We start from the raw sequence: 27,467 nt of genomic DNA, 5'->3' as shown, positions 1-27,467 counted from the left end.
CCCCTTCTATATGCACGTAATTTTTAGTTTTAAGAATTTTTTGTCATTCATTGTTAGTAGATTAAGACAGGGTTCCTCAACTTCAGTTTCAAAATCCCCTGATTTTTCCTTATTTTTTCATTTTCCTTGATCATTAATATTCAAATACCAGCATTTTAATCGTGTAATATTTTTAACATAGAATATTTTATAAACGGAATAAAACAATGTTTCAGATACAAATTAAAATTTGTCTAATTTATTAATTTATTTTAAACAAACAAAAAATCTTTTTTACTATTAAAAATGACTTTTCAACTGAATAATTAAATTTTGAACAAAATAGTTCAATTTTTATCCTCAAACGATAAATTCCCAAACAAAAAGTTTATATTTCAATGAAAAAAGATGAAATTTATAAAAAAAAATAATTTTTAATTAAAAAAGACGGGTTTTCACTTAAGAAATAAATGAAGTTCATCTAAATTGTTAAACTTTCAAACCGAAAGACGAATTTGCCGTTAAAAAATTAATTTTTAACAGAAAAAAGGCTTTTGGACTAAAAAGTTAAATTTTCAACATAAAAAAATAATAATTTTTTAACAAAATAGTTTAACTTTCAACCTAAGAGATAAGTTTTGAACTAAAAATATAAATCTTCAAGGAAAAAATGATTCCTTAACAAAGTGATTCAGCCGAATTTTTCAAACAAAATAGTTGAAAACACAATCTTAACTTTTTCTACGAAAAAAATTGAATTTTCATTTAAAAAAAAATGATTTTTTTAATCAAAAGGGATGAATTTTTATCAAATTGGTTGAATTCTATACCAAAAAGTATTGCATTTTTATCCAGGAAAAATGAAATTAGCACCAAAGCAGATGAATTTTTATTTTGAAAAACATTTTTTTTTTGAACTTGCAACCAGAAAAGATTTCAGTTAAGTTTTCAATGCTAAAATATAAATTTTAAACAAAAAGTAAATTAATAGTAAGAGATTCAACCCAAAAGTATGACTTCTTAACAACATAGCCAAATTTTCAACATAACAGTTGCGTTTGTATCCCAGAAAGGTAGAACTTCTCTTTAAACAGATGATATTTGACACGCTCAGAGAAAAAGCAAACTAAAAAAAAAACGGGTGCAAAAGCGAAGTAAAAACACGCGAAAGCAAAAACGACCGAAGAATTGGCGAGAGGCAAAACGACACAAGAATGAAGTGAGAAGCTTCCCCCCACTTTGCAGGTGCGAAGACCAACCTCGTGTCAAGCCGAAAATGCGCGAAAACGAATCCGAGCTCACCCGACCTGATGAATGACGATCTAATCAGCTGCTCCTCAAATTTATTCTGGTTTTAAAATCCTGAGCTACCATAAAATCATCAGATTTGTTGCGAAGAGGAAAATATCATTTACTGTATGTAAATCTATATAGGGCACAAGATTTAAAGGCATAACATAACTATAAATACCTTTTTGACCGCAAATTTTAGTTTATACTTAAGTTTCCAGTTGAAAAAATTAATTTTCAAACCAAAAAATACGAATTTTTAACCAGACATGAATTTATGAATAAAATGGATGGATTTTCAAATGACAAGAATAATTTTCTACCTAAGAAGATGAATTTTTAAGTAAACATATAATTTTTCGAAAAGAAAACTTTCTAACAAAATTGCTAAATTTTCAATTTTAGAAATGAATTTTAATTTAATGCAAAAATATTTAATCAAAAATGGACTAGTTAAATGTTTGAATAAAAAATTCAATTTTGAACAAAATAGTTCAATTTTCAAACAAAGAAATTACTTTTCTATTAAAAAAGTTTCAATTTCAACAAAAAATGGAACAGTTTTAATTTTGAGTTTAAAAACTTTATTTTGAACAATGAAAAAAATCGAATTTAAAACAAAAAAGGGAAATTTTCAAACATTACAAAAAAAATTATTACTCACAAAAAAACAAAGTTTTAACAAAATATTAAAATTTTCAAGCAAAAAATTGAATTTGAAAACAAATAATTTAATGTTCAAACCAATAATTTCCTACCGAAAACCTAAATTCAAAATTTAAAAAATCAAGTTTGTAACGATCAAAAAAACGAATTTTGAATAAAATAGATCAATTTTCAACGAAAAACGGATACATTATTTAGTTTAAAAAATTAATTTATAACAACAAAGTAATAAGAGAGTCGAGATAAATAGCAAATTGTTTTTTTTTAATGGTGTAGACGTTTTTTTGATGTATTCATCTTATGCTAAACAATAATTTATGTCTTCTGAAATGACAAAAGTCAGCCTTGTTTCCAGGCTGCCAAGAACTTTCAAGAAAATGTTAAAATTATTAATAAAAAATAAGTAAGATTTAACTATAATTTATTTAATAGATAATAGGAGGTGCCAAAAATTTGATTGAATGTTCTTGCAATGATTTCTATTCTTGGCAATCGGAAAAAGTATGGTTATATTCGTTTGTTGTTTTGTACTATTCAGAATGAAAGACCGAGGTTAGGGCGATTTAATCGTCCTTTAACCTAAAAAGTGCAGTGTCGTTGTGAAATATGGAGTTTTTGGAAGAAGTTGTGAGGTCGTCTGATGACGAAGTGGAAGAAGACATTTTTGAATTTATCCGCGGAACACTGCGAATTTTCAAAGAAAGAGTGAATTTTTTGATAATTTCGACGACGTTGATTTTCAAACGAGATTTCGCTTAAGAAAAGCTTGTGTAAATGATTTGCTGAATCAAATCGAAGGAGCATTAGGGAGAAAATTAGACGATCTCACTTTATTTTCTTCCATCTTATCACAGATAACACGAAAAAACAGAAATATAACAGGAACAAAAAAACACATACAAATTCATTTTTTTTAGGTTACTGTGCACACGAGCGTGGAGTGAACTTTATTTGGATTTGGCGCGCACGGCCATATTGCTTTGCTTTTCACTCGACCGACAAGTAGCCAATCATGCGAATGGTTAAAAGTAAAATAGGAGTTATTTCGAAACGACTATCTGGTTAGACAACCGGGACCTCCAAAAACGTGGTGGAACGCGCGACAGGATAATCGGCGCTTAACTATGGCATTACATTTAACCCACTGTCAGTTAACCAATGATTTAACTGAGGTTGGTGAAACCGGCCCTAAGGAAGCTAAAAAGCAAAAACGAAAACGGCGAAAGTAAATTTCAGAAAAAGCATAAAAAAGATAGAAATAGAAAAAAGTTAGAATACTAAAAGACTGAACTAAAAAAATCAATTACAACTATTCAAACTAAAAAATTAGTATTTAAACAAAAATGGAAGTTACGTTTTCAGATAAAAAATTTAATTTTCGACAAAAGAGTTTAACTTTCAGGAGAAGAAATGCATTTTCAACTGAAAAAAGTAAAATGTAGACCAAAAATAAATCTCTTTCTCTACCATATTTTCCTCCTTTTATAACTTTTCTCTCTACTCCTCCTAGCAAAACCAAAAAATATTTCTTTCATTCTACCATTTCAATATCTTAGTTTACTCTTTTTCTTTCTCTACTACCACCTTCCATAGCTCTTCTTCCGTCCTAGCCTTCTTCGCCTCTTCCTCAAACCTTTTATTCTCTTCCTTTTTCTTTTGATAACACAACTCAGTATACTCTTTCTTTTTTTCATATATTCTTCCCTATTACTTTTTTCTTTTCTCCACTTTCTTAATTCCTTTCTGACCTCGTTTTTTTCTCTCTAACAACCCTCATCCCACCCACTTCTATTTCCCTCTTTACTAACTTCATTTTTGTTTATGCACTATAATCCTCTTTATTTCTCCTTTTATTTTTTCCATCTCCTCGTCGATATTTCCCACTCCCATTTTGATATCTCTGAACTATTCTCTAAACTGTTCTTTTCCTTGTCTTGACAAATTCCCTTATCCTACACTTTTTACATTATCTCCCCTTTTATTCATATTTCTATTGCTTCTTTGTCCCTCTAATGTCACTATTAAGGGAAAGTGATCCGAATCAATATAATCACCTAGCTCTAGTTTCTTAACCTTCTTTCTTACCTCATCATCAACTATCATATAATCAATTACCGTTCCCCTTTCACCTCCTAAGCGTGTATATTCTCCTTCATCTCCTTCTATATTTCCGTTTGAGATATACCATCCCGACTCCTCCAAGCTCTTTATCAACTTTGTCCCCTTCCCATTTAGTACCTTATCTTTGGATTTTCTTCTTCTGTCTTCTCCCCATTCCCTTCCTCCTCTGTCTCCTGTTCTCACATTGAAATCCCCACTTATTATCAGCCTAATCTCTTCTTTATTTTTTTCAATCATTTCTTTCATCTCCTCTGTTTTCTCCTGCATATCGCTGTTCACGTAAACCCCCACCAACTTCCATTTATCTCCTCCCATCATTAACTCTTCTATTTTACAATTTATCTTTTTCCAGTTGAAATTTCTTCTCTTTTAGCAGAAAATTTATTTATTTGAGTGAAAAATTCATTCTTTTGCTTGATAATTTAACTCCTTCATTAAAAAAATCCATTTTTTTTTTTGTTTGAAAACATTTTTTTAACTGAAATTTTAAGTGTTATCATTTTTTCATAAAAATTTCTCTTTTCTAGTTAAAAATTTATAGATTTTTTCGTTAAAGATTGAACTATTGTGTTAATTTTTTTTTGCTTGAAAATGGACTGTTTTCAGTGAAAAGTTTATGATTTTTTGTTTTAAATTATTCTTGTTTGAAAAAGCATTTGTTTTGGTTAAAAATAATATATTTGTTCTTTTTGAAAATTCTTATATTTTGTTGAAAATTAATTTTTAGAATTAAAACCTTTAACTGTATCGTTTTCGGTTGAAAATGTATTTTTTCAATTAAAAAATGTGTTGTTTTTTCGCAAGATCATTAACCCTTCTCAGTTAAAAATTTATGTTTTTTGGTAAAAAATTCTTCTTGTTTAAAGTTCATATATTTAAATTGAGAACTCACTTCTTTCGTTAAAAATACATGTTTTTATTGAATCTTCTTTTCTGTTGATTGAATATGATTTGTTTGGATAAAGATTAAACATTCTATTTTTCGTCAAAAATGTATCATTTTAGTAGGAAATTCAATTACATGGTTGAAGGTTCATCTATTTTGTTAGAAATTAAACTATTTTTCTGAGCAAAATTTTTGTTTTTAAATTTATCTGCTATATTATCAGAGATTGTACCTTAGCGACAGTAGACCAACCCTCCAAACCATGAAGGCAGAAAATCTACACAATATCGATCAAGATAAGAACATTAGACTTTTTGTCCGTTAATTCATTTCTGTGTTTGAAAATTGCACTATTTTGTTGTAAATACGATTGCTTTTTAAATTCAAAAATAATCTTCTGAAATTCAAATTTAACTGTTCTATTTATCGTTCAACATTTTTTTTTTTACCTAAAAATTAATTTCTTTGGTTGAAAATTGAACTATTTTGTTAAAAATCCATTTTTTTCATCAGAAAATTTAACTAGTCCATTTCTCGTTTAATACTTATTGTTTTGGCTTACAATTCGTTTCTAAAGTTGAAAATTGAACAATTTTGTTGAAATTCCTTTTTTATTTGTTAAAAACTAATTTTATACTAAAACTATGACTAAGATGTGGAGCAAAAAATTTGAAACATTTTAGGCCCTGAAAACTTGTCCCTTATATATATTTACATATAGTAAATGATATTTTCCTCTTCGCAACAAACCTGATGATTCTATGGTAACTCTGGATTTTAAAACCAGAATAACTTTCAGAAGCAGCTGATTAGATCGTCATTCATGAGTTCGGGCGAGTTCGGATTCGTGTTCATGCATTTTAGGCTTGACAGAGGTTAGTCTTCGCACCAGCAAAGTAGGGGGAAGCTTCTCCCTTCATTCTTGTGTCGTTTTGCCTCTCGCCAATTCTTAGGTCGTTTTTGCTCTCGCGTGTTTTTACTTCGCTTTTGCACATGTTTTTTTAGTTCGCCTTAACTCTGAGCGTGTTATTTATTTTTAAAAAAATACTAATTTAAAATGTTCAATTGTCACTATTCTACGAAATAATAAAAATTTCAATTAAATAAAAGAATTCTCTAACAAAATTTATGACTTTTCAACCAAATTGTTGAATTTTCAATCAAATAGTTGCATTTTTAACCAATAAAGATATAATTTCTGCTAACAGAGGTGAATTTTGGAGGATATCGAACGACTTTATGTAATCTATAAAGTGTTAGGACATTTTAAATTACTACCATGGATTTTAGAAGGTTTCAGAGAATTTCAATGATTTTAAAGGAATATCAAAGCGCTCAGTGTACTTTAATAAATTCTCAAGTATTTCAGAAAATATCCGATTTCATGTAGTTTTACAGAATTTTATAATGTTTCAATGGCTTTCAAAGAATTTATTCACAAGAACTCAGCAATTTTATAGGATTTAAAAGACCAAGAGTTTTGAAAAGTTTTAATGATTTTCAAAATATTTCAATGATATCAATCACTTAAACTGACATCAAATAACGTAAAATATTTTAGGGTATTTAAAGAGATTCCAAGGCTTTTTCAAGAGATTAAGACTTTATCAAGTAAAATTGAAAGATTCAAATTATTTCAGATGATTTAAACAAATTTTCATGGGGTTTAAAACAACTGAATAGAATTTTGTATAATATGAAACGATTTTATAAGATTGAAAATGTTTAATGATAATATCAGTAAAACGGTATTATGATAATATAGACAAATATATGTTATAATTTTCCAAGAGATTCCAGAAGATTTCTGAGAAATACAATAATTTTAAATTGTAAGTGATTTTCAAGTCTTAAGGTTTTTAATAAAATTTCCAGGATTTCAGAAAATATCAGATTTTACGTAATATTGCGGGATTCTGTGATATTTCGATAGATTTAAAATAATTTATTCATAAGAATTTCGGTAACTTTGTACGATATCAAGATAGAAAAGAATTTGGAATATTTTAGAATAATTTTAAAAATCCATTTTCAACTATTTAAAAAATTACAACAAATTATCAAACGATTTAAAAAAATTCTAAAAGTTTCAAAAGATTTTACAGGATATTAAATAACTTATATTATAGTAATCTAAGAATATTTCAATCAATTCAAGTGATTACAAATGTTATGAAAGATATTAGGATATTTTTTTTTTAATTCGTAATAATTTTCAAGAGTTTTAAAAAGGTCAAGACATTTGAAACATTTTAGAGTATTTTAAAAAGATTTCAAGGAATTTTTAGTTGATTTTAGTCATTTATTCATTTGAAGAGATCTTAAAAGCTGTCAAGGTATTTTCAAGAATTAAAAAACTTTCAAGGATTTTTTGAAGATTTAAATGATTTCATGGTATTAAAAAAAAAATATCATAGTGGTTTGAAGAATTTGCTAGAATTTATAAAGATATAGAACGATTTTACAGTACCTATAATGTTGTACACTGGCTATTTTAAAATATCCCAAAAGATTTGAGCAGATTTCTGAGGATTTCAATCATTTTAAGGAATTAAAAAAGCACTCAAGTTATTTTAACAAATTTTCCAAGATTTCAGGAAATATCATGATATTTCATTATATTGTATTCAATCCTATAATATTTTAATGTATTTCAAGGAATTTATACTTGATATAAATATTGGTATTATAATATTATAATATAACAACAATAATTATTATTAATGATTAATTTTAAATATAAATGTACATATGTAAATTATTATAATAATTTTAAAAAACTTTTTTTTACAGTGAATCCGGTTTTTCATCAAAGTCACGGACTAAGTCAAGTGACGGTTGAGATGAGGCTGTTACAAGTTAACTTAATACGATGATTGAAATCTTTTGAGAGGATGTTTAACTATAATTATCCATAATTATAATAATACATATACTAAATTATAGTATATAATAATAAATAATAAATATTCATTGTAACAATAAATGATCAATAATTATAATAATAACAAATCATTATTATAAATATATTTGTAACTACAAAAATATTAAAATTTAAGAAATTTAAATGAGCTTCAAATCAAATTTAAAATCCAATTCAACGTTCAATAATCAAGATAATGTGAAGAAATTCTGAAAATAAAACCAAGAATATAACGATAAAATTTGGAAAACCACCGAACCACCATGCTGGTTGTCCACATTTTTTCGTTATAGATTCTTGGTTTCATTTTCAAGAATTCTTCAGATTGAAAATATTATTATTGATATTATTATATCTAATGATACAATTAAAAGCTTTTACAATAAATTGATGCAGTAATTGTAAACTACAAAAAAATGTACAAACTCGCCAATGCCCTTTTCAAATACATAACAGTATTATACAAACTTTAGGCTTGATGTTAATATGTTAATATTATTATTACACCATTAAGCCATTTCCCTTTCGGGGTAGGCGTGACTCACTCGGTGGGGTAGGGAGTAATGTGAGGAAGGGATATAAAATTTTTGATTGATCCAGAATTTTCGTGATATTTATTTAAATAACACATTCGTTCCGCAATACTGTTCCGACCCAGGTTGCTGATCAATCTCTCTAGCAATCACCGCAAGTGAAGATTCACACAAAGTCGTCATGTAAGGTTCCCCACTTGGGTCCATTAGTATCAAAGGTCTTTTGTTTTAGGCGTCATTCACTCTACTGACACTCTTTACTATTTGTCGCCATGTTTTTCTGTCCTGACATACTTTTCTAGCTTCTTTTATATCCATGCATTTTTTCATGCACTTGCTTCGTTAGTCGTTCATTTGGCATTATCTCAACATGCCCGAACCATCTAAACTGATTTCTTTCCCATGTGTCTACTAACGTCTCCTCTGCACCACATTCTTTGAGAATTATGTCGTTACTTACTTTGTCCATGAGAGTTTTCCCGAAGATTATGCGCATGAATCTCATGACAATTTCCTTAACTTTACTCATCTTTTTCTTGATAAGTCCATGTCTCGCTACCGTATAGTACAGTTGGTACAAATATAGAGTTTTGTATTGCCGTTTTAGCTTTATTTGATATATTTATGCTTGTGCTAAGCGCCCCTGCTCTACCAATAACCTTTTTACCTTCGTTTATGCGTCTATCTAACTCCTTATCCATCTTCCCGTCCCTAGTAAATAAGCTACCAAGGTATACGAACTTCTCAATTTTTTCAATTATCTCATCATTTAATACAATATTGCATAGTGTTTTCTCACTCTTTTCTTCGAACACCATAGTTTTTGTTTTATTTGTGTTAATTTTGAGGCCCATGCTCTAATTGCTTGCATTCAGTTTATTCAACATTCTTTGTAAGTCTTCGATTGACCCTTATTGTCGCGAGATCCACACCCCCTTCGTCGAAAAGAGCTATTCCTAAACACTTGTCCATAAATAATATAAATAACAATGAAGACATAACTTATACCTGCCTATCTCCTTGAATGATATCGAAACAGTCACTCACATTCCCATTTACCCTTACACTTGCTTTGCTACCCGTATATATTGTTTTTATAGTTCGTAGGAGCCATCCTTTGACTCAATACTCTTTTAGGACTTCCCAAAGTTTACTTCTATCTACCTTGTCGAAAGCTTTTTCTAGGTCAACAAATGCACAGAAAACTTTTTTTCCTACTCTGAAACTTTTTTCTGTAATTTGCCTTAAGTTAAATATTTAATCCGTACATGACCTTCCTGGCATAAACCCACATTGGACTTCCAAAATCTTTGCTTCTGTTATTTTCATTACCCTAAGAATAAGTATTTTGAGTATATTTTACTTACGGTACTTAATAAGCTAATCCTCTGTAATAATTGCAGTCGCTTTTATCTCCCTTTCTTTTGTATACTGGTACGATCATCGTTTTTTTCCAATGGTCTGGGACGTCTTTCATCTCAGAAGATAAATTTATCAATTCGCACAGTCTATATGGTATGTACTCGCCACCATGTTTAAGCAATTCAGCGCTAATATAGTCTACCCCGGCAGCCCTACCGTTTTTCAAGTTCTTAATTATATCTCTAACCTCAGTGACAGATTTTTTCAATCGAGTTTTTTAACGCATCGTGTTCAACATCGCAGTTGTGGTGTCCTATAGCTTCATCTCCGAATTGTCCCCTAAAACAGTCTCTGAAAGCCTCTGTATTCCGTCTGCATCATATAGGATTTCCCCATTACTATTTCTCATGTTGACAAATTCTGTATTTTTTGTCCCTTCATTTTTGTATAAAACAGTTTCTTGCTTCCTTCAAAGTCGTCTTTATTTTCTTCTCTTTTTCTGCTCTAACTTTATCTTTACGTTCCTTTATTAATCGTTTGAGTATCCTGTTTTTGTGTCTGTAACCATTTATACGTCTATTTCTATCCTCATTACTGAGACCTGCGATAGTTCTCCTGTAGGTTTCTCTTTTTTCGAACCAAAAACTAAAATTCCTTAATCAAAGATAACGAAATTTATAATGCAAATCTGACAGAAACGGAACATGAATACTGTAACAACACAATACCAAAACGGGACATCAAATTAAAAAAAAAACTACGGTCCTACGGCGCGAGCAAATACGTGTTAAGCTTGGGACTGGGAGTAAAGGCCGATTAAGTTCAGACTGGGAGCAAAAGCGGGTTGAAGTCCTAAACTGTTTTTACCCGCGAAATAATTTCAGTTTCTCTTCTACGCTGACGCTCATTCATTCAGTTTCAGCTCCAGGCATTTTAAAAGGCTTTCTTGCGTAGACACGAAAACTTATACCGCTTCTCCTATACAACTCATTCTACACCGCTTTTATTCTCGACCCGTCATATTTGCCTCTTGCCACTGGCTGCACAGGAGGTTACGGTGTTAAGGGTTATTGTCTTCTTGAAGTAACCATTCTCTATTTTTTTGTTCAAAATATTTCTTTGCAGACTTCATCAAAGCCGTCTGATAGATTCTAAACATCACGTGCATTGCGTCAAAAGCCAGCTTGAAGAAACAACCAAACATATGGACCTTAACCGGATGCATAACAGTACGTTCAACCAATCGCCGTTGGATATTTACGTTCTCCCATGCCAGTCACGTATTAATGTGCTCCGGTTTCCAGAACGATTTCAGCAACGTGCCCCTCTATCCATAGCTGACAGATCTCAAACGGCCTTGTACCACCTGTAGCCTTTTTGACGTAGGGGTGCTTCTCAAAAAGCCTGATAATAGTCTTATCTACATTGCACAATACGTCTTTCCCTGGTCTCAAAACAAATGATACTCGACGAAAATTTGCAAAGCATTTTAGACTAAACTTTCCTGAGTCCCATACCATAGATAATTTATTAGATTATTTGATTTTGGTGGTTTGTTTCTGCTACGTACGTACGTGTACATTTGATTATATGTCTTTGTACCCCCACCTTAATTTACTTCGTTACTTATACAATGGAGGTTTTATATGTACAACAGAAAATTGAAATGTTTCTCATTTATGGAGAAAGTGGTAGGAATAACGAGCATTCTTTAATTCTTCATGCTTAACGTTTTCCAGACAGTTTACGGTCACGCGTTTCTTTTTACCAGGTGGTCAAGAAAATTCACCACTGACCCCCACGTTAGTACTCGACAACCAAGTCGTGATTCCGGAATGTCTCAAAGTAGCGTTTTGAGGATATTAAACCGTAATAAGTATCATCCCTTTTATATTTCACTGCATCACGAACTTCATGGCAATGTCCCTGGTCCGTGAACTTTTGGTGTGGAGTTATTAAAGAACAACTTATCGGTCCGTACTTTACTGACGGTGCTTTAAACGGTGATAAATACAGTAACTTTTTAGAAAATAAACTTCCGACAGAAACGCAGAAATTGAGGTTAGTCGAAAAACAAGATTTTGAACATTAAATTAATTAAAACAAGTAAAGTTCCAATCTTGAAAATTTTATTTGAAGTTTGAGGTGACTGGGAATGTTAAATAGAACATGAGTCATAACATGTTTGAGTTGAACGGTGAGTCAAGGTCGTGAAGCAAAGTTGACCAATTAAATCAAGCAAAATAGATTGAGAATTTATGCAAATTAAAAAAAATTAAAATCCAACCATTATTGGAAAGAATAAAAACTGAATTGCAAAATGAAAATAAATGATTGAGAATGCCATTTCAATCATTTTCAATTATGAGACAAACATGCCAATACTTGTTCCTTTATCCTTTTGATGTGTAGGGGTGAACAGCCTAATTTAATAATAATGAATTTCGGTGATTTATGAATTGTTTGGCTATCCTTTTCGATGTCTTAAGGATAAAAAAACAAATAAAAAGTAGGGTTGCATTGATGTATAAATAACATAACCTCAATGCAGCCTTAGCTACGTATAACCTAATTTTGGTGGATTAATTTCATTATTTATTATTAAAATTAATTAAACCATAATGATTATTGATCGTTTAGAAAATTTTTATTTACGATTTTTGACGCCTAAAGAGTACACAGACAACACCAGGGTTGCATTGCAGCAACATTGACATAAAATCAATGCAACCTGAATAAATAATCCAATATTCAATTCACGGTTATCGTGGCGATATTGAACAACAATAAACCCAGATTCACCTTCTACAATTGTAATTACCTGGATTTGAGTGTTCCGCCAGGATAATTGAAATGATTTGAATTTTATCTGATTAACGTGAATGAGAGAGTTACGTATACTTGATTTGTATAATTTGAATTGATTTTATGGTATATTGAATTTTGAAACTTTGATTTTCCTATTTTTTTATTGCGATGATATTTTGTTTTACAATTTCGGACAAACGGGACAATGAGATCCCATCCTACGTGTTGTCGCTGTCTTTGGATAACCTCAGACTCTCGGTCAAACGATTTTCTCGTTCATGCGAAAAGAAACAGTAGTTTAACCTAGAATCCCATGTCACATAAAATATTTTATTTATGCGCATACATGTACGTAATAATATTATAATTACTGATTAAATTAATAATTTAAACATTTTTAAATAATTTCATATTGTAAAAAAATATATTTGAAAGTTACATAAAAGTAATTACATATTATTTTTAGATGTTTTATTTGAACTATTTATCATTATTTTATTTATAAATTTGGACCGCTTTTTTGAATTAATTTCTACGCTTTTGTATGCATTTAAATGCACAAAGATTCTTCGGATTTGTACAATTATTCATGCACATAAGTTCACGAACAGTCTTTTCCTAGCTTGTTTCTGTGTTTTCTTATAGTTAATGATGAACGGGAGAAGAGTCTTTCTACTGATAAGAAAGTCGCTTCCAACACCTAAGTATGTCAGTATCTGCAACAGCTGTATCTTCACTGCAGTAGTCAATCGATCTCTTGTTTCCAAAACTCCTGTCGTTTTTTACTGCAAGGACGTTGTTTTATTTAAAAACGCTTCGATTTTTTAAATAAAATGAGTGCAAATAAACAACACAGTCGCTATATTCGGCTTCGGAATTTTCGGGGTTACAATCCTGATTTGCAGTATGATCATGCACATCCGGAATGTAATATCCTTTTTTATATACCTCTTTCAAGTTGCAAATCTATTCATTCGCCATTTCCTTGCCCCACTCCGTTTCATGAAAGGTTTCAACTTTGTGTTTCGTGTCATGAAAAAGTGCTGCACAGAACATCCAGTGTGAATCAGATAAAGCAAGGTTTTGAAGTTCGTTGTTAGTGTCACACAGCAACTTCAAAGGATCTTTCAGCTTCAGTCCATTGCCTCTCATGAGATCTGTTGAATTCCATCGTATCTTCATGCCAATTCCTGGTGCTAATTTTTTTACTTTTAAAGTAACGCAACAATAATCTAATTTGCACCTGAACTGCTTACTGTATTTCATTTTTAGAAATAATGGTCTTAACATTTGAACATGAGATACATTTTGCATGTTTGTCAGATCAATTTCAATTCGGTAATTCGGTAATTCGGTAATATTATAAACTGTTCAGGAATATTATTCTTCGGGAATTTTATTATTCACGAATTTTATTATCCGTCAATCTTCCAATTCGGGAATTTTAAACTGTCAAGGAATTGTATTTTTTAGTATTATTATATTTTGGCATATTTTTATATTTAATTATACCATTATTACCATAATTTAATTTGGCAGCAATCGACGTCCAGTTGTCCACATCGTAAGAAATTTTAGACAAATTCTTATGCAATTCTAGCATCAATATTTTATACATTTCTTCTAACCTTTTAGATATCATTGACTTTAAATAATTTCTCAAAGGAAACTTTGTATCTTTTTTAATATACGTGAAATATTCTTGAGTGAATTTTATCATCGAAAAAATGTATTGTGAGATATTTTCTAGCCACCCATTCGACGGTCATATTGTTTTATTTATTCTGGTCAAACGTCCGAAGTAAAAAATTAAAACAAATATATAATAGTACCGAAATGTCTGAAAAAATATTCATTCAATTTTATATCTGAAATAATCAATTCTGTATATCCTTTTTACAAAAGAAACCTATTTGCAAGGTATAAATTGAAATACGTAAATCATTTAAAAACTTTCAAGTAAGGTGACGAATTTTTCATTTTTTTAATTTATTTAATTTTTCATCGATATTTTTTTCAAAGTTTGATATTTTAAATATTATAAATTTAGGGAACGAAAGCTTGGCTCCACTAGAGCGAGTCCATCTCCAGGAAGGAGAGGCCATCCAAAGGTCGAACAACCTTCTTTCAATTGTGGTGGCTCCGATCATGGTTGGAGAAAGTGTGAAACTAGATGGGCTACTTTTGCGGCGTCAAGGCCACTTCTTTTATTCCAAGACAGACCCTTATTTCTGCTGTGTTAAAGTTACCCGAGAAGTACCATGGTTAGAAAGTGGTAAAAGGGAGCTCCTTACGTATCGGAACAATCCGCTATTGGAGAATAACATGGACGACTATGATGATTGGAAACTGCTGATTCTGAAAAATCTTCAGTCAGATCTGGTGAACGAAGTCCATTGCATGCCTGAAGCCGGCCCCTTGGATAGGGATAAGACCTATCATCATGCTGCAATTCGCTATAATTCGCCTGCAATGTGCAAGGACTTCACGTCTTTCGATATGAATTGCAAGACATGCCAGCACAATAAGCCTAAGCAAGACAAATCACAAGGGCCTATGACTCGGCGTATAGCTCAGGAGCCATAGACAGTCGTATCAACAGTTGTCGTGGGGCCCTTCCTTCAGAGTAAGGCGGGCCATGAGTAACTGCAGGTCTTCCAGTATCTATTCTCCAAATAAATAGAACTGGCATACCTGAGACGGGTTAATGCGGAAAGCATTAGTAAAGCTTTCCTGGAATTAATAGCGACAACGTGGGGAATATCTGAGGTGCCCCAATCGGACAGTAGCACCGAATTTAACAATGACGCGGCGAAGGACGTGGCTGCGGGGTACGGCATCCACCGTTCACTAACACCCCTATGTCATTCTCAGGCTGATTCTATGGAGAGAAGTAATAGAGTTCGCAAATACCATGATCCGGGCATTTATTGATCAGGATCACAGAAACTGGGATCTCCACTTGAACGAGTTCCGATTCGCCTACAACAAGATCAAAAACCTTAATCATGTTTTCTCGAAGAAAGAAACTTATGTGGCGACCAAACTGACCCCAAATTTTATTGTCCCTTTTGTTGTGGTAGAGGTAATTTCACCCAACCTTAACAAACTGGCGTCGCCAAAAGGAAGATTTACGGGGCGGTATCATGCCTCCCACCTTTAAAAATACGTAGAGGATCAGGAGGACGAACCAACTGATCCGGAGGAGTTAGAGGAACTGGACCGGATAATGTTCGACCCCAGCGATTCGGAGGCTGAAGAGGAACATTATGAAGACGGAGTGGAGGCTCGTAAGGAGTCTGATCTTAATTTTGATTGGGGCTGGGAGACATTGCTAGTCACCCAGATTCGGGCGATGGTAGTCGCGTAAGACTCCGTACTCGCTCCTATTCTAACTATGGGCGATACCCCACGAATAACAATTTATTATTTGATAATCCTTTGCATTATTATTTTGCGTGATTTAACTTAAATTACTCTGTAGTCATTATCTTAAATTAAATCAAATAAGCAGCAGCGTAAGTGAATTATAATAAGAAATCTCTTGGCTCACCGTAGTAAACTAAGTATCTCAGAGATTCATGAATTGTAAGATTAGTTAAGTTATCTATTAAGGAGCTGATTTATTTATTAATTAAAACAAAGCTAGTAGAAAGTAGAATATACCACTGTAGTCTGGATGTAGATCGGAACAACTGATTCCAGGTGACTCCTCGGAACAAGTCTGCGATTAAATATCATGTCATACTCTATTTTTTTCTTGGATACAACGGTATATGAGGGCGTAAAGAACCCGAGGTCTGGCAATTAACCAATTTCAACCAATTATTTTTTTTATGAAGCTGAGAAAAAAAGAAAGATGGAGGTGCCTGTCTGGTCTTCGCTCCAGTTGACCGAAGCTCGTATGTAACAGGGAGTTGGGACGAGGTATTACGTTACCCCGAACAAAAACAATAAAACTAAATTATTACAACTATCACTTCACTTTGGAAAGGAGGTTAGAATAACGAATCGACCAAAATACGAATAGTCACAATACTAACCGAGAATATAAGAGTTCTACGGCTAGGATTTAAGAAAACTCTAGTAAAAGTTGTAAAATTCTTCTTATTGTATTTCAACCTTAATTGCTAATGTTTGATAAAACTGATTGATCGTATAAGTTTCCTAATTTCGCCTGTACCACTACTTTCTTTTCACGTTGGCATAAAGGAATACATGGGATGGGCATGCCACTGAAAACAATAGAGCTGTCAGATTCTGCGGGGTTTCCCAGAAAATGCGCCGTGGACGAGATTCCCGCTTGCCCAATAGTGCTGCGAAACACAGGATCAAGGGGCCGCGGAGAACCTTCGCGTTAACAGGAGCCAGTGCACCCCTCTGAACATGCGCAAATAGCGCAGGACCAGTACCGCGCCGCGAAACTTAGATCTCGACTATGTCCCACTACGCTGTGTGGAACCGAACTGGCAGCTGTCTCGCTTCCTCTGTCTGCTTCTCTCACTATCACTCTTTTTAGTCACAGTCTTCTGACACGAGTGGTGTCCTGACTCTCACGCGAGACAAAGATCGTAGACGCCACTCTGATTCATTTGTTATTCAACCCTCGTTGTGATCAGGGCAAGTACCAGATCAGGATAGCTACCAGGTAGGTCCCTTTAGTTCTCTCCGCGGTAGGGTTAAATTTTAACTTGTTTCAACGTCGTGTGTTGAACTGGTAGACACACGCCGTTGAAATTTATTAGTTGCTGACCTCGCTCAAGGTCAGCAGTCTTGTTTAGCAAATTTCGGTTGTCATTAGAATGAGTGTATCGATCCCATTAAAATTTCTTTTTGGGCCAGCATGGACCCCCGCTTGTGAGAAATATTAAAGTAACCATCAGAAGTTACTTTCCGAAATTTCGAGTAGTCAATCAATCAATTCGATAGGTTAATTTGTCCGATTTCTAGTCTCTCACACATGAATCTAAAATAAAACAATTCAAAAAGATTTTTAAAGTTTAGATCCTTAGTTAGTCGGTGAACAACAAAAATTTCGAAAGATATTAATATTTCACAAAATGGCGGCCATTTGAAAAAAATCCGATATTTACCCAAAAATATGTTTGAATATGTTTTTAAAAAAATTGTTGAAACCAGTTTTTTTTCAACTTGAAGTGGTTCACCGACAAATTAAACATTTCAGCAGTCTGTATACGCAAGTTCAAGTCGATGGTTAAAATACTTTTTGAGCTATGAGTCGGGCAATTTTGAAAAATGTAAAACCGAGAAAAACGTGTTTAAAGATTTACACAGTGACAATTGTTTTACGGGTTCCAATCGTGACTCGATCATTCCGGGGGCATACATTAAGCCCACTTCTTCGTGAAGCTGATTTATTTCCAAAATCATATGTTTTCGGTATTGCTGATCAGCGGCGATTTTTTTTACTTGCGCGTGGCTAGACCTTGTGTGGGTTGGATCATGGCTCGACTGGCAGTGCGCTGTTTCAACAATAAGGAGCTCAGCGGAGGCTTTGGGATTTTCACTGTATGTTTTTGGGATGCCAAGCTGTCGTTTGAGGAAAAAAATAGATGTTTTGAACCAGCTACACGGGATTCCCCCTTAATTATACAATTGTTTACGAGCAAAATGCATATTCTATGTTTAATTGTTTTAAACCTATCCTCCTTCTGCGTTACTACTTACCTCACTATTCTGCCGGAGCGGTGGAGCAAATAAATTAAATGAATTTTCAGAGGTCATAGAAATAAATTATATTACTTTTAAGGGTATGTGACACAGCCAACAACCTATATTACCGACCTCACTTTATCAGTTCAATGAATATTTGATTGAACCTAAGAACCTTTTTTGTACAACCTACCCCCAAATACCTAGATCATTAAGATCATATTAAGAATATATTTATAATTACGCAAGCGTATATGGCAGAAAATTTATAATTTAAAATCAGTCACTCGCATTCATGCTTTCGCCGAAAGTGAGCAATAAAGTTCAAAAACTAAAATATACGCTTCGCTTATAACACGCGAAAAAAGACCGAAAAAAAGCTGTATCGCGAAAATTACACAAGTGTGGAATATTATACCGACGATTATAAAATCACTATAAAGTGGAGACATTTTCGTTAAAAAATAGAAATTTATGCGCAGTCTGTAATTTTACCAGTCTGGGGACTTTTGCTATGTACAGCGTGAGTCCTTTTTTTACACACTCTCAACGCAGTGATTTCCAACACGTAGTATGAATTCATGCAAAGTCATAGAATTAAACCTGTAAGAGACGTCATTCTACACAAAATGTGGAAATTTGCTTTCTAATTTGTAATTTTAATGCGTCTGAAGTGAAGTTTTATGTGTGTAAATTTACACTTTGAAGTGCAATTGTAAAACATATTTTTTACAATGTAAATAAAATATCGAGCTGAAACTTTGGAAAATGTATTAGAGTACAATAAAGTACGTTTAGGTACTTCATTTGGATAGGAAGTTTGCTGAAAATGATTTCCGGTTAAATTAAAACTGGGAGTACTTTTCTCATCTTTTTACTGAACGTATACATTTTTTGAAAGTTCGAACTTTTTTTACGCATAAAATATCGGCCTAGAACTTTGAGAAATGCAAAGTTTGCTAATCTCAAAGTTTGAGGCCGATATTTTATGGATAAAAAGAGTTCGAACGTTCAAAAATTGTCGAGGTCTAAAAAAAAGATGAGACAAATTCTCCCAGTTTTAATTTAGTCGCAAATAATTTTTAATGAAGCTCCTACCCAAATCAAGTACCTAAACGTACTTTATTGTACTCTAATACATTTTCCGAAGTTTCAACTCGATATTTTATTTGCAAAAAAAAGTTCTTATGTTCAAAAAAATATTCAGTGAACTGATAAAGTGAGGTCGGTGATATAGGTAATTAGCTGTATCAAATGCTCTTAAGGCCATGTGACGAGTGGGTCACGTGACCAGATTCTATCTTTTCGCCACTTTTTTATTTCCCAACTTACTTTCACAAGAAGCGCCACATCGAGTTGAAAATTTGCGATATTGCATAAGAAGCACTAAGAAAGGTGGGCCTGGATCTAAATTTCAATCATTATGAAAAAAGCCAAACAAATTATTTACATCAAAAAACTTTTTACATAATTATGCAAATTAAGGACCAGGCCCACCATTCGCAGTGCTTCTTCTTTAGTATCCCAAATTTTCATCTCGATGTGGCGTTTCGTGTGAAGATAAGTTAGAAAATAAAAAAAAGTGGCGGTAAGGTAGGAATCTGGTTACGTGACCCACTCATCACATGGCCTTAAGCAGTTTCTTGATCAAACTACCTGGCGCCCTTTAGGCAAAAGTTCAAGTTGAACGTAAATTAACTTAAAAATTCAATTAAATAAAATAATCGGTAAAAAGCTAGTCATTACACACACAAACTAAATATGTACCTCTTTCTCAACTGCTGCATCGAGATCTCGTTGGGAAAATCCATTGCTGTGAACTTCAACAGGCAGCTCAAGTGTACGTACTGAAACTTTTTTCTTTCCCTTTGCATCTTCCTTTTCATCACACTAAAACAATTTATGTTTTTTAATAAATACTGTGGATAAAATGGCCATTATAACCACAATTACAATTTAGATATAAGTTTAATGGTACAGATAGTAACTAAATTTCTTTGTAAAGTTTTAATTTATTTTAAAAAGCTAATTTAAACTCCTCGCTCATGATATGGATCCTTACCAAAACATTGTGAAATTTAAGTCCCAGCCGTTATACCCATTCCTACAACGTAATAAAATTGCTTGAAGATTTGTGCGATTTATGAGAACGAGAGGGGGGGGGGAGAGAGAATAGCCGCGAATGGAGAATGTCGCGTGGTATGTAGACAGTCCACGCATACATATGCAAATGATCGAGTAAACCAATTCTTTTCATCGGCGTGATATGTATCGAGTAAAAAAACGAGTTGATGGTTTGGAATTTATGTGGATTAATTATATAATCGACGAGTCCTACAGATACTCAGGCATACTGTGTAAATTTTCTGTTTTGCCCCATTTTGAAACATTAAGATTATATTCCCTGCATTATGAATTCTTTTTTTAACCTTCATTTACCAAAATTTTTGAAAATCAAGAATATTTAAAAATATATTTAGAAAGATCACGCAAAACCGTATTTCGTATTGAAAAACATATTCTTTACAGAAATTATGAGATAGTGGACAAAGATCCAAACTGAAAAAAAAGTCTGCTTTCAGACATAATAGAAAAATTATCATTTCAGGATAATTTAAATGTTCCGATCCCAAAATACACGAATTAAAAATTTAAATAAAAAATGTCCGGTATAAATATTAAACGATTGCAAACAAAATCAGGGTCTTCTACAAAGGCAATGCTTCCACATTGAGAACACCCACTTCAAATCGCACTAAGAAATAAATATGTTTTCATAATAAAGCCCCCCCCCCCCCCTGAAACATAAATATTTTAACAAATAATTAACACATGCTTTTTAATGTTAAAAGTTCTAAATTTCCGTGAGAAAATAAATTTGTATGTTATGCAAAACTGGAAATTAAAAAAAAAATTTTTTGTGTGATCATTCTTTTTTCTTGGGAAAAAATATGATCGGTTCGAAAGTTTTAAATATTAAAAACTAGAGGATTTGGAGTAGGAGGGATACTTAAAAAAATATATGAGGCTTTAAGGGCATGTGATACTTCGAAAATTGTCAATTTTACCAGTTTTAGGGTCCCCCGGCTTTTTTTCTAGAATAATAAATATTTTGTCTTAACAATTTGGGAAATTATAGTGAACATGCTGACGGACGTTAGCACTTTTTTGTGGGTTAATTAAAAAAAAGTTTTAATTTAGCAAAATGTGATTAATTTGCATAGCGCTTAGGAAATAGTATCGATTTTTTCAGTGTCAGATTCCCCTGGATTTTTTCCTAGGATAAGAAATATTTTGCCTTAAAAATCTGGGAAATGATAGCGAACATGCTAACGGACGTTCCCACACACTTTTTTGTGTTTTTTATTAAAAAATTTGTGATACTGCTAACAACGTGCGTGTATATTTCGAGGTTATGTGTGTCACAATTCACATGAACATTGCTTCCAAACTACACAATATTTTTGGGCGAAAACGTTGGACTTACAAATAAACATAGCAACCAATCTCCCGGAATTAACTCTGTTTGCAGGCAATCAAAAAAGTTTATTTCATAAATAATTTTCAGATTATCGGAAAGGCAGAGAAGAAAAACGACGTAACCTCAAAATAATGTATATGCATACAATTTTTATTTAGCACAATATTTTTTTGTTTTGTTATTATATCCCTCAAAAAAGAGTCCGGGGACGTCCGTTATGGTATTTTATAGCATCTCCGAATTCAGTTTTTTTAAATTTTCATTTTTATGGAAAAAAGCCGGGTTAACTGTAAGTATCACATGCCCTTAATGCAGTTCTCAGCTTATGTCTAGAATTTTCTTATTGCAAATTCAATAATGCTTTTTAGAAACAAATTTTTTGACTTCCTATGGGATCGACCATTTCTGCAGCAACTGCAAACATAGTAATGGAAAGCCTCGAAAAAGAAATGTTAAATATTTAAGCCTTAAAATTACTTTCTTCTACTGATATATCAATGATACATTAATTTCCCTTCCAAAAAATAAAGTAGATGATTTGCTTGAAAAATGTAAATCAATAAACGAAAAATTAAAATTCACTATTGAATTAGCAAAAGAAATGGAAATTAATTTTTTAAACTTAACACTGGAAATAGTGAACAATAAAATTATAACTAACTGGTTTGGAAAACCTGCATGGTCAGGACGTTTTTTTAACTTTGCTTAGCATCGTCCGATGTGTAATAAAATTGATGTCATTTTGGGTTGGTCGACAGAGCGATAAAATTGTGAGATAGTAGATTTCACAATGAAAATTGACATTGTTAAAAATACCTTATTAAAGAATGGATAACCCATAGATCTGCCATTTATTAATGGGTTTGATGAAATTCTTTTCAGAATTTTCACCAAAAAAGTAATGTTCGAATTGCTATTTCTGTTGAAAATACTTTTAATAACATTCTTTTTCCTAACATTAAAGATCAACAGATAGACATGAAAGACCCATAGTAAAAAATAAAGATAGCACTGCTTAGCAAAATATGCTACTTTATACTCTCACAACTTTAATTTTAATATTAAAGACATTAAAATTTTTAATATTGAACCAAATGAAGAAAAAAGATTAAAAGTACCACATGACTTATTACATAACCTCCAAATACTATTATAAAATTTTAACCTAACAGTGTCACTTGTCCGTCTCTAATTACCTTCTTAAAATGTGACTAAACAATTAAAAATAATCCAGGATTTACTCCTAAGATTATAAACAATATCTTTTTATAATTGTATAAAATTATTTTTAATGCAAATACAAATTTATTCTACATAAATTTCATCATATTTAAAAACGTTCAAAATCTTTTTAGAAGTTATAGCGTTACTCCAAATTATATATATTTAAAAAAAAACCTTTTCAAAAGTATATATTATTTTAATATGAATATGAATAAATTCCTTTTGACATTATAATCAACACTGTTATTTATATAATACTTTCAACTATTTTCAGTTTCCAAAACGAGGTAAATATATTGTTTCTTTGGATGTTAGGTTTTTTCGCTACGTCATGGTTAGGGCATTTATAACACTACAATGTACAATATTTAAAAAATATCGTGTTTTTCCAGCTCCGACAAATTTTTGTTAGAAAAAAACTAGGATTTGATAAGGGTATAGATCTGTACCGAAACGCGTCATCTCAATAACATCATAGAATAAACACGCTACCACTGGTGTGAGCCACAAATGAAATAGTTAATTCATTTAACCAGTCTAAATTAAAATAATTTTCTTTGAAATACTGTGCTTTAAAGAGAGGAAAAATCTTGTTTAAAAAAATTAATTCTATAGCTGAAACTTAGCTACAAAAATACCATTTTGAAAATAGTTCCAGCAAGTTTTCAAATACTTTTTTAGAAAGAAGGAAAGTATGGAAGTATTTTTTCTATTTAAATAAAAACTCAAGGCTGTAAGACCTTAAAATTTAAGGGATAAACGAACAAATCGCCAATTAATATTGATTAACTATTCATCAAGAAACTTTAAGAAAGAAAGATTTTCATATTATATGTAACGAAACAATTATTACGTTTATTATATTAATTTTCTTTATTGTATAACACGCAAATGTATAATATGCATGGATTATTATTTTTGTTAACTTTTTCTGCGGAAAACCAGTTTTTCATCATCAGCCACGTACTAAGTCATGTACTCAATGATATGAGGATGTCATAAAATAATTTAATATAATGTTTCAAACTTCGCACTTGTATAATAGAGAAGCACCAAATTCCTCTTTGTGGTATCCCTCTTGATGCTCTCCCACGGCATTTCTGTTTAGATGGCTGGCTTCAAATTACTCACGCTAGACAAAGCTTCCTCAGCAGGCACAGTTGATGTGCCACTGTTTACCGTTTGACGCAGCTGTTCTTGCTGTCCAGATGTTTTATTAGTGAGGTCTGCCTAATATACTCACAGCTCACCATCACTACAATCTCGATACTGTGGCCCCCAGCGTTGGTTCTATGGCCGCCCTAACGATCCTCTGCAAGCGATAAGCGTGTCAAAATATTTCAAAGGCTCTCCACGATAAATTATGGGTTTTGATGTTCCTCTTAGTCTCTTTTCTCTGAGTTCTCTGTATGATGGCATGGGAAACGCAACTAATAGCAATGCTACAGCCAACAAAGCCGTCAAAGGTATGACAGGAAAGGTCAAGCACTACCACAACGCCAATGCGAGAACTTCTGTATTGTTATAATTATTATATTTGTTTGAACTCGTTCTCGAGTGAACCTGCTTTTTCTTCATACCCACGGACTATTACAGTTGTCATACAGTGGTCGCAAGAGTTGAAGGTGAAACAGTCACCTTAGGATACTTTCTTAGAGCTACCATCTGCTAATCAAAAGGTTTTTAGTCACTTGCCTCCTGGTGGTCGAAAAAGTTTTTTACAATGCGACAGGTATTTAATAAAACCGCCTTCTGAGCTGCTGCCAGTACCCTACTGACTCCTAAAGGTTCAAGGTGTTCAGTGCATCTTGCGTGCCCATCACCTGTAGCCGAAATCACAATAGGATGAATAGATCCATACTTCACATTCCTCCATATGATCTTCACTTCATACCTTAGCTAACGACACTTATGGATCTTAGTTTTATAGTTTGATTGTACATTTCGGTTAAGTGAACAAGCAATGTCGATGATGTAGACTCTTCCACATTTTTTTTCTCGCATCACGATGTCAGGTCGATTGGCTCATATGTGATGATTTGTCAGGATAGTAACATCCCAAGATAAGATATAATCTTCGTTTTCTAAAACGGATATTGGAATATAAGTATAGAAAGGAATTTATTCTGTTATGAGTCCTAGGCTTTGGGTAAGTTGTTGACGTATAATGCCCAACACAAAATTATGTCTGTGCGTGTATTCTCTCTGAGCCATCACGAGACAGCCATCAATAATGTGAGCGATGGATTTGTTGATATGTCCACATAATCGAAGAAGATAAGTGTTGATTGTCATGATTTTATTTGTCGAATTAAAAGAACTCTTTAGAATCAATCTGAGTCGTGTGATGACGACAGTCAGTCGTTGAATCCTTCACTATCGTATGCTGAATAATAGTATATTGCGTATAAAGTGGGAGGCGACGGTCTTTTCGTGACGAGTGCAATGTTTTTAGGACGAGTCGTAGGTGAGGACACCGAATGTGCCCCGAATCGAAGATGAGTCCAAAAACTGTGCACGAGTCACGAAAAGGGCTTCCCGCAAGACACGCACGATACTTTTTACAACAAGATCATGAAAATGCAGTAAGTTCCGTCAAAGGTGGTGTGAGAAGGGGGGCGAGGGTGTAGGGTGAAACCCTGTTGGGGGTGCACGGGGCGAAGCCCCCGCCGGAGGGTTCGAGGGGGGAAGCCCTCCGATAAGAAAATATCAATCCTGATTTAAATAAAAGAATGATTTAAACCCCCGTCCTTAAAATAAGAAGTGAAAAAAAATTGTTTTTAACTTTATCGTTAAGCTTCACAGAACAAAGTACTCTGAAGACGGGGGAAATAAGAAGATTTGACGAAAATAAGGAAATCACATCCGATATATTCGTTGATTGTCCACTGTTTACCAATTAGGACGTGATATCGATGAAGTTATAAACAGTTATTGATTTTTCTGCAACAGCCTCTATGGTCATTAGATCTTTACTGCCTCGTGAGTTTTTAAAACATCCTTTTTGTTCTTCTGTAAGGATGTCATTCTCGTCGCAATGAGAATATACCTTATCTGCAATAATAGCTGTAAGACATTTATAAATTATTGGAAAACAGGCCATCGGTCGAAATTCAGATGGATTTTGAGCGTCTGGTTTTTTAGACAACATTTGTAGTACCCTGGAGCATAAAGCCTGGCCTTGTCTTCTCTAGCTGAAATCACGCAGCACCTAAATTGTTTCTGCTCGTTTTCCCCCGAACACTCGGCCAATAGTTAGTCATGTCTTCCAAATGAGTCACTTCGTTGTCTTGCAAGTTATTTTGCTTTACACTCAGTTCACGATAGAACCTTCTTTCATCGGTCTGAAAGTTTCGATTTTGTTGCCTTCTTGCACTACTTTTCTTGTAACGATGCAGTCAGGTAGTAAGAACATCAAGTCTCTGCCGTTGGGAGTTCATCATCTCACCCTAACGAGTAAATGAAAAATAGCTTATAAAAAATGTCAATTATTCATGAAATCGACCTTTTGAGCACTGTATCTTGTTCCTTTTTTTTACTCAAAATTATTAATATTGGTCTAGTGGGATATTTATTACCATTGCTTGCAGCATTACTTAAATCCACTGTTAGGAAGTTATGGTGTAGCTGCTTATTTTGTACACAATGCACATCAGTAAAAGCTATGTAATATTGTAATATAACCGTTCCGTCATAATCATATACGATTTGTTACGTAATTAGGTGACATTTAAGATCTATAGTAAAGTTGGTTACATACATGATCCGTATGGATTCTGCTACCTTGTTACGTAAAGATTGTAAAATGGTGTGAAAAATTTGTCTCACGAATTATATTTAATATATATATATTCGGTTTGGTTTTGATTCCTCTAGAATCAAACCGAAGGGCCTATGACAAAGCCACCGAACGCGTCCTCAGGTTGCGGATAGAGGGTCCCTGTACCAAGGGTTTCTGCTGAATATGGTTACAAAAATAAATAGGCAGTCGCGGACAATTGTCCAGGGGTGGTCCCGAAGGAATTAACCACCAAGCGGAGGTGTGAAAACCGTGCCGAAAGCTGAATAGCACCTGGGTGAGATGTCTAGAACGGTGACTCTGGGATACCAGGCGACCTCTCAGAGTAAGCAGCCTTATCCTTGCATGCGGGGCTCTACAAGGATGGCTTCTCGTGGGAACAACAATGACAACACCAAACATAGTTGTAGTAAGTGCGGTTCAAAACAACAGAACGGGCAGGGCTCCCGACAATGGGTCGGCCAACAATGCCGACCAATCTAGAGCTGGGGAAGCCAATGAAAATGGATTCAATGCGATGGATCAGCGGGATCTCGTGACCTTCGGGTGGACGGAGCGACTGAATCGCGACTTGCTAGACTGCTACGATGCGAGTGTGGCCCGTGAACGGGGTTACATTACACGGCTGCATGCTCTGTGGTGCGAGAAACACCCGGAGCTATCGCACTTTTCGCAGCAACGTCTGCGAAACCATGCTGAATTACTCCGTAAAAGGGGCGATG

General features: G+C 33.2%; 1 protein-coding gene across 3 annotated transcripts in view; it reads right to left on the bottom strand.

Moving 5' to 3' along the window:
• The window catches only part of LOC117170640 (97 kDa heat shock protein), a 189,867-nt gene that overhangs the window by 38,928 nt on the left and 123,472 nt on the right, over window positions 1-27,467 (bottom strand). For all 3 annotated transcript variants that reach the window (XM_033357548.1, XM_033357545.1, XM_033357547.1), the window contains one exon: window positions 20,009-20,131. In XM_033357548.1, the coding sequence (XP_033213439.1) occupies window positions 20,009-20,131 (123 nt within the window). The remainder of the gene's footprint in view (window positions 1-20,008; window positions 20,132-27,467) is intronic.

This window comes from Belonocnema kinseyi, chromosome 4 (genome assembly GCF_010883055.1).
Source record: "Belonocnema kinseyi isolate 2016_QV_RU_SX_M_011 chromosome 4, B_treatae_v1, whole genome shotgun sequence".
NCBI lineage: Eukaryota > Metazoa > Arthropoda > Insecta > Hymenoptera > Cynipidae > Belonocnema > Belonocnema kinseyi.
The sequence above is the reverse complement of the archived record's forward strand: the minus strand, read 5'-3'. Positions and strand labels throughout refer to the sequence as shown.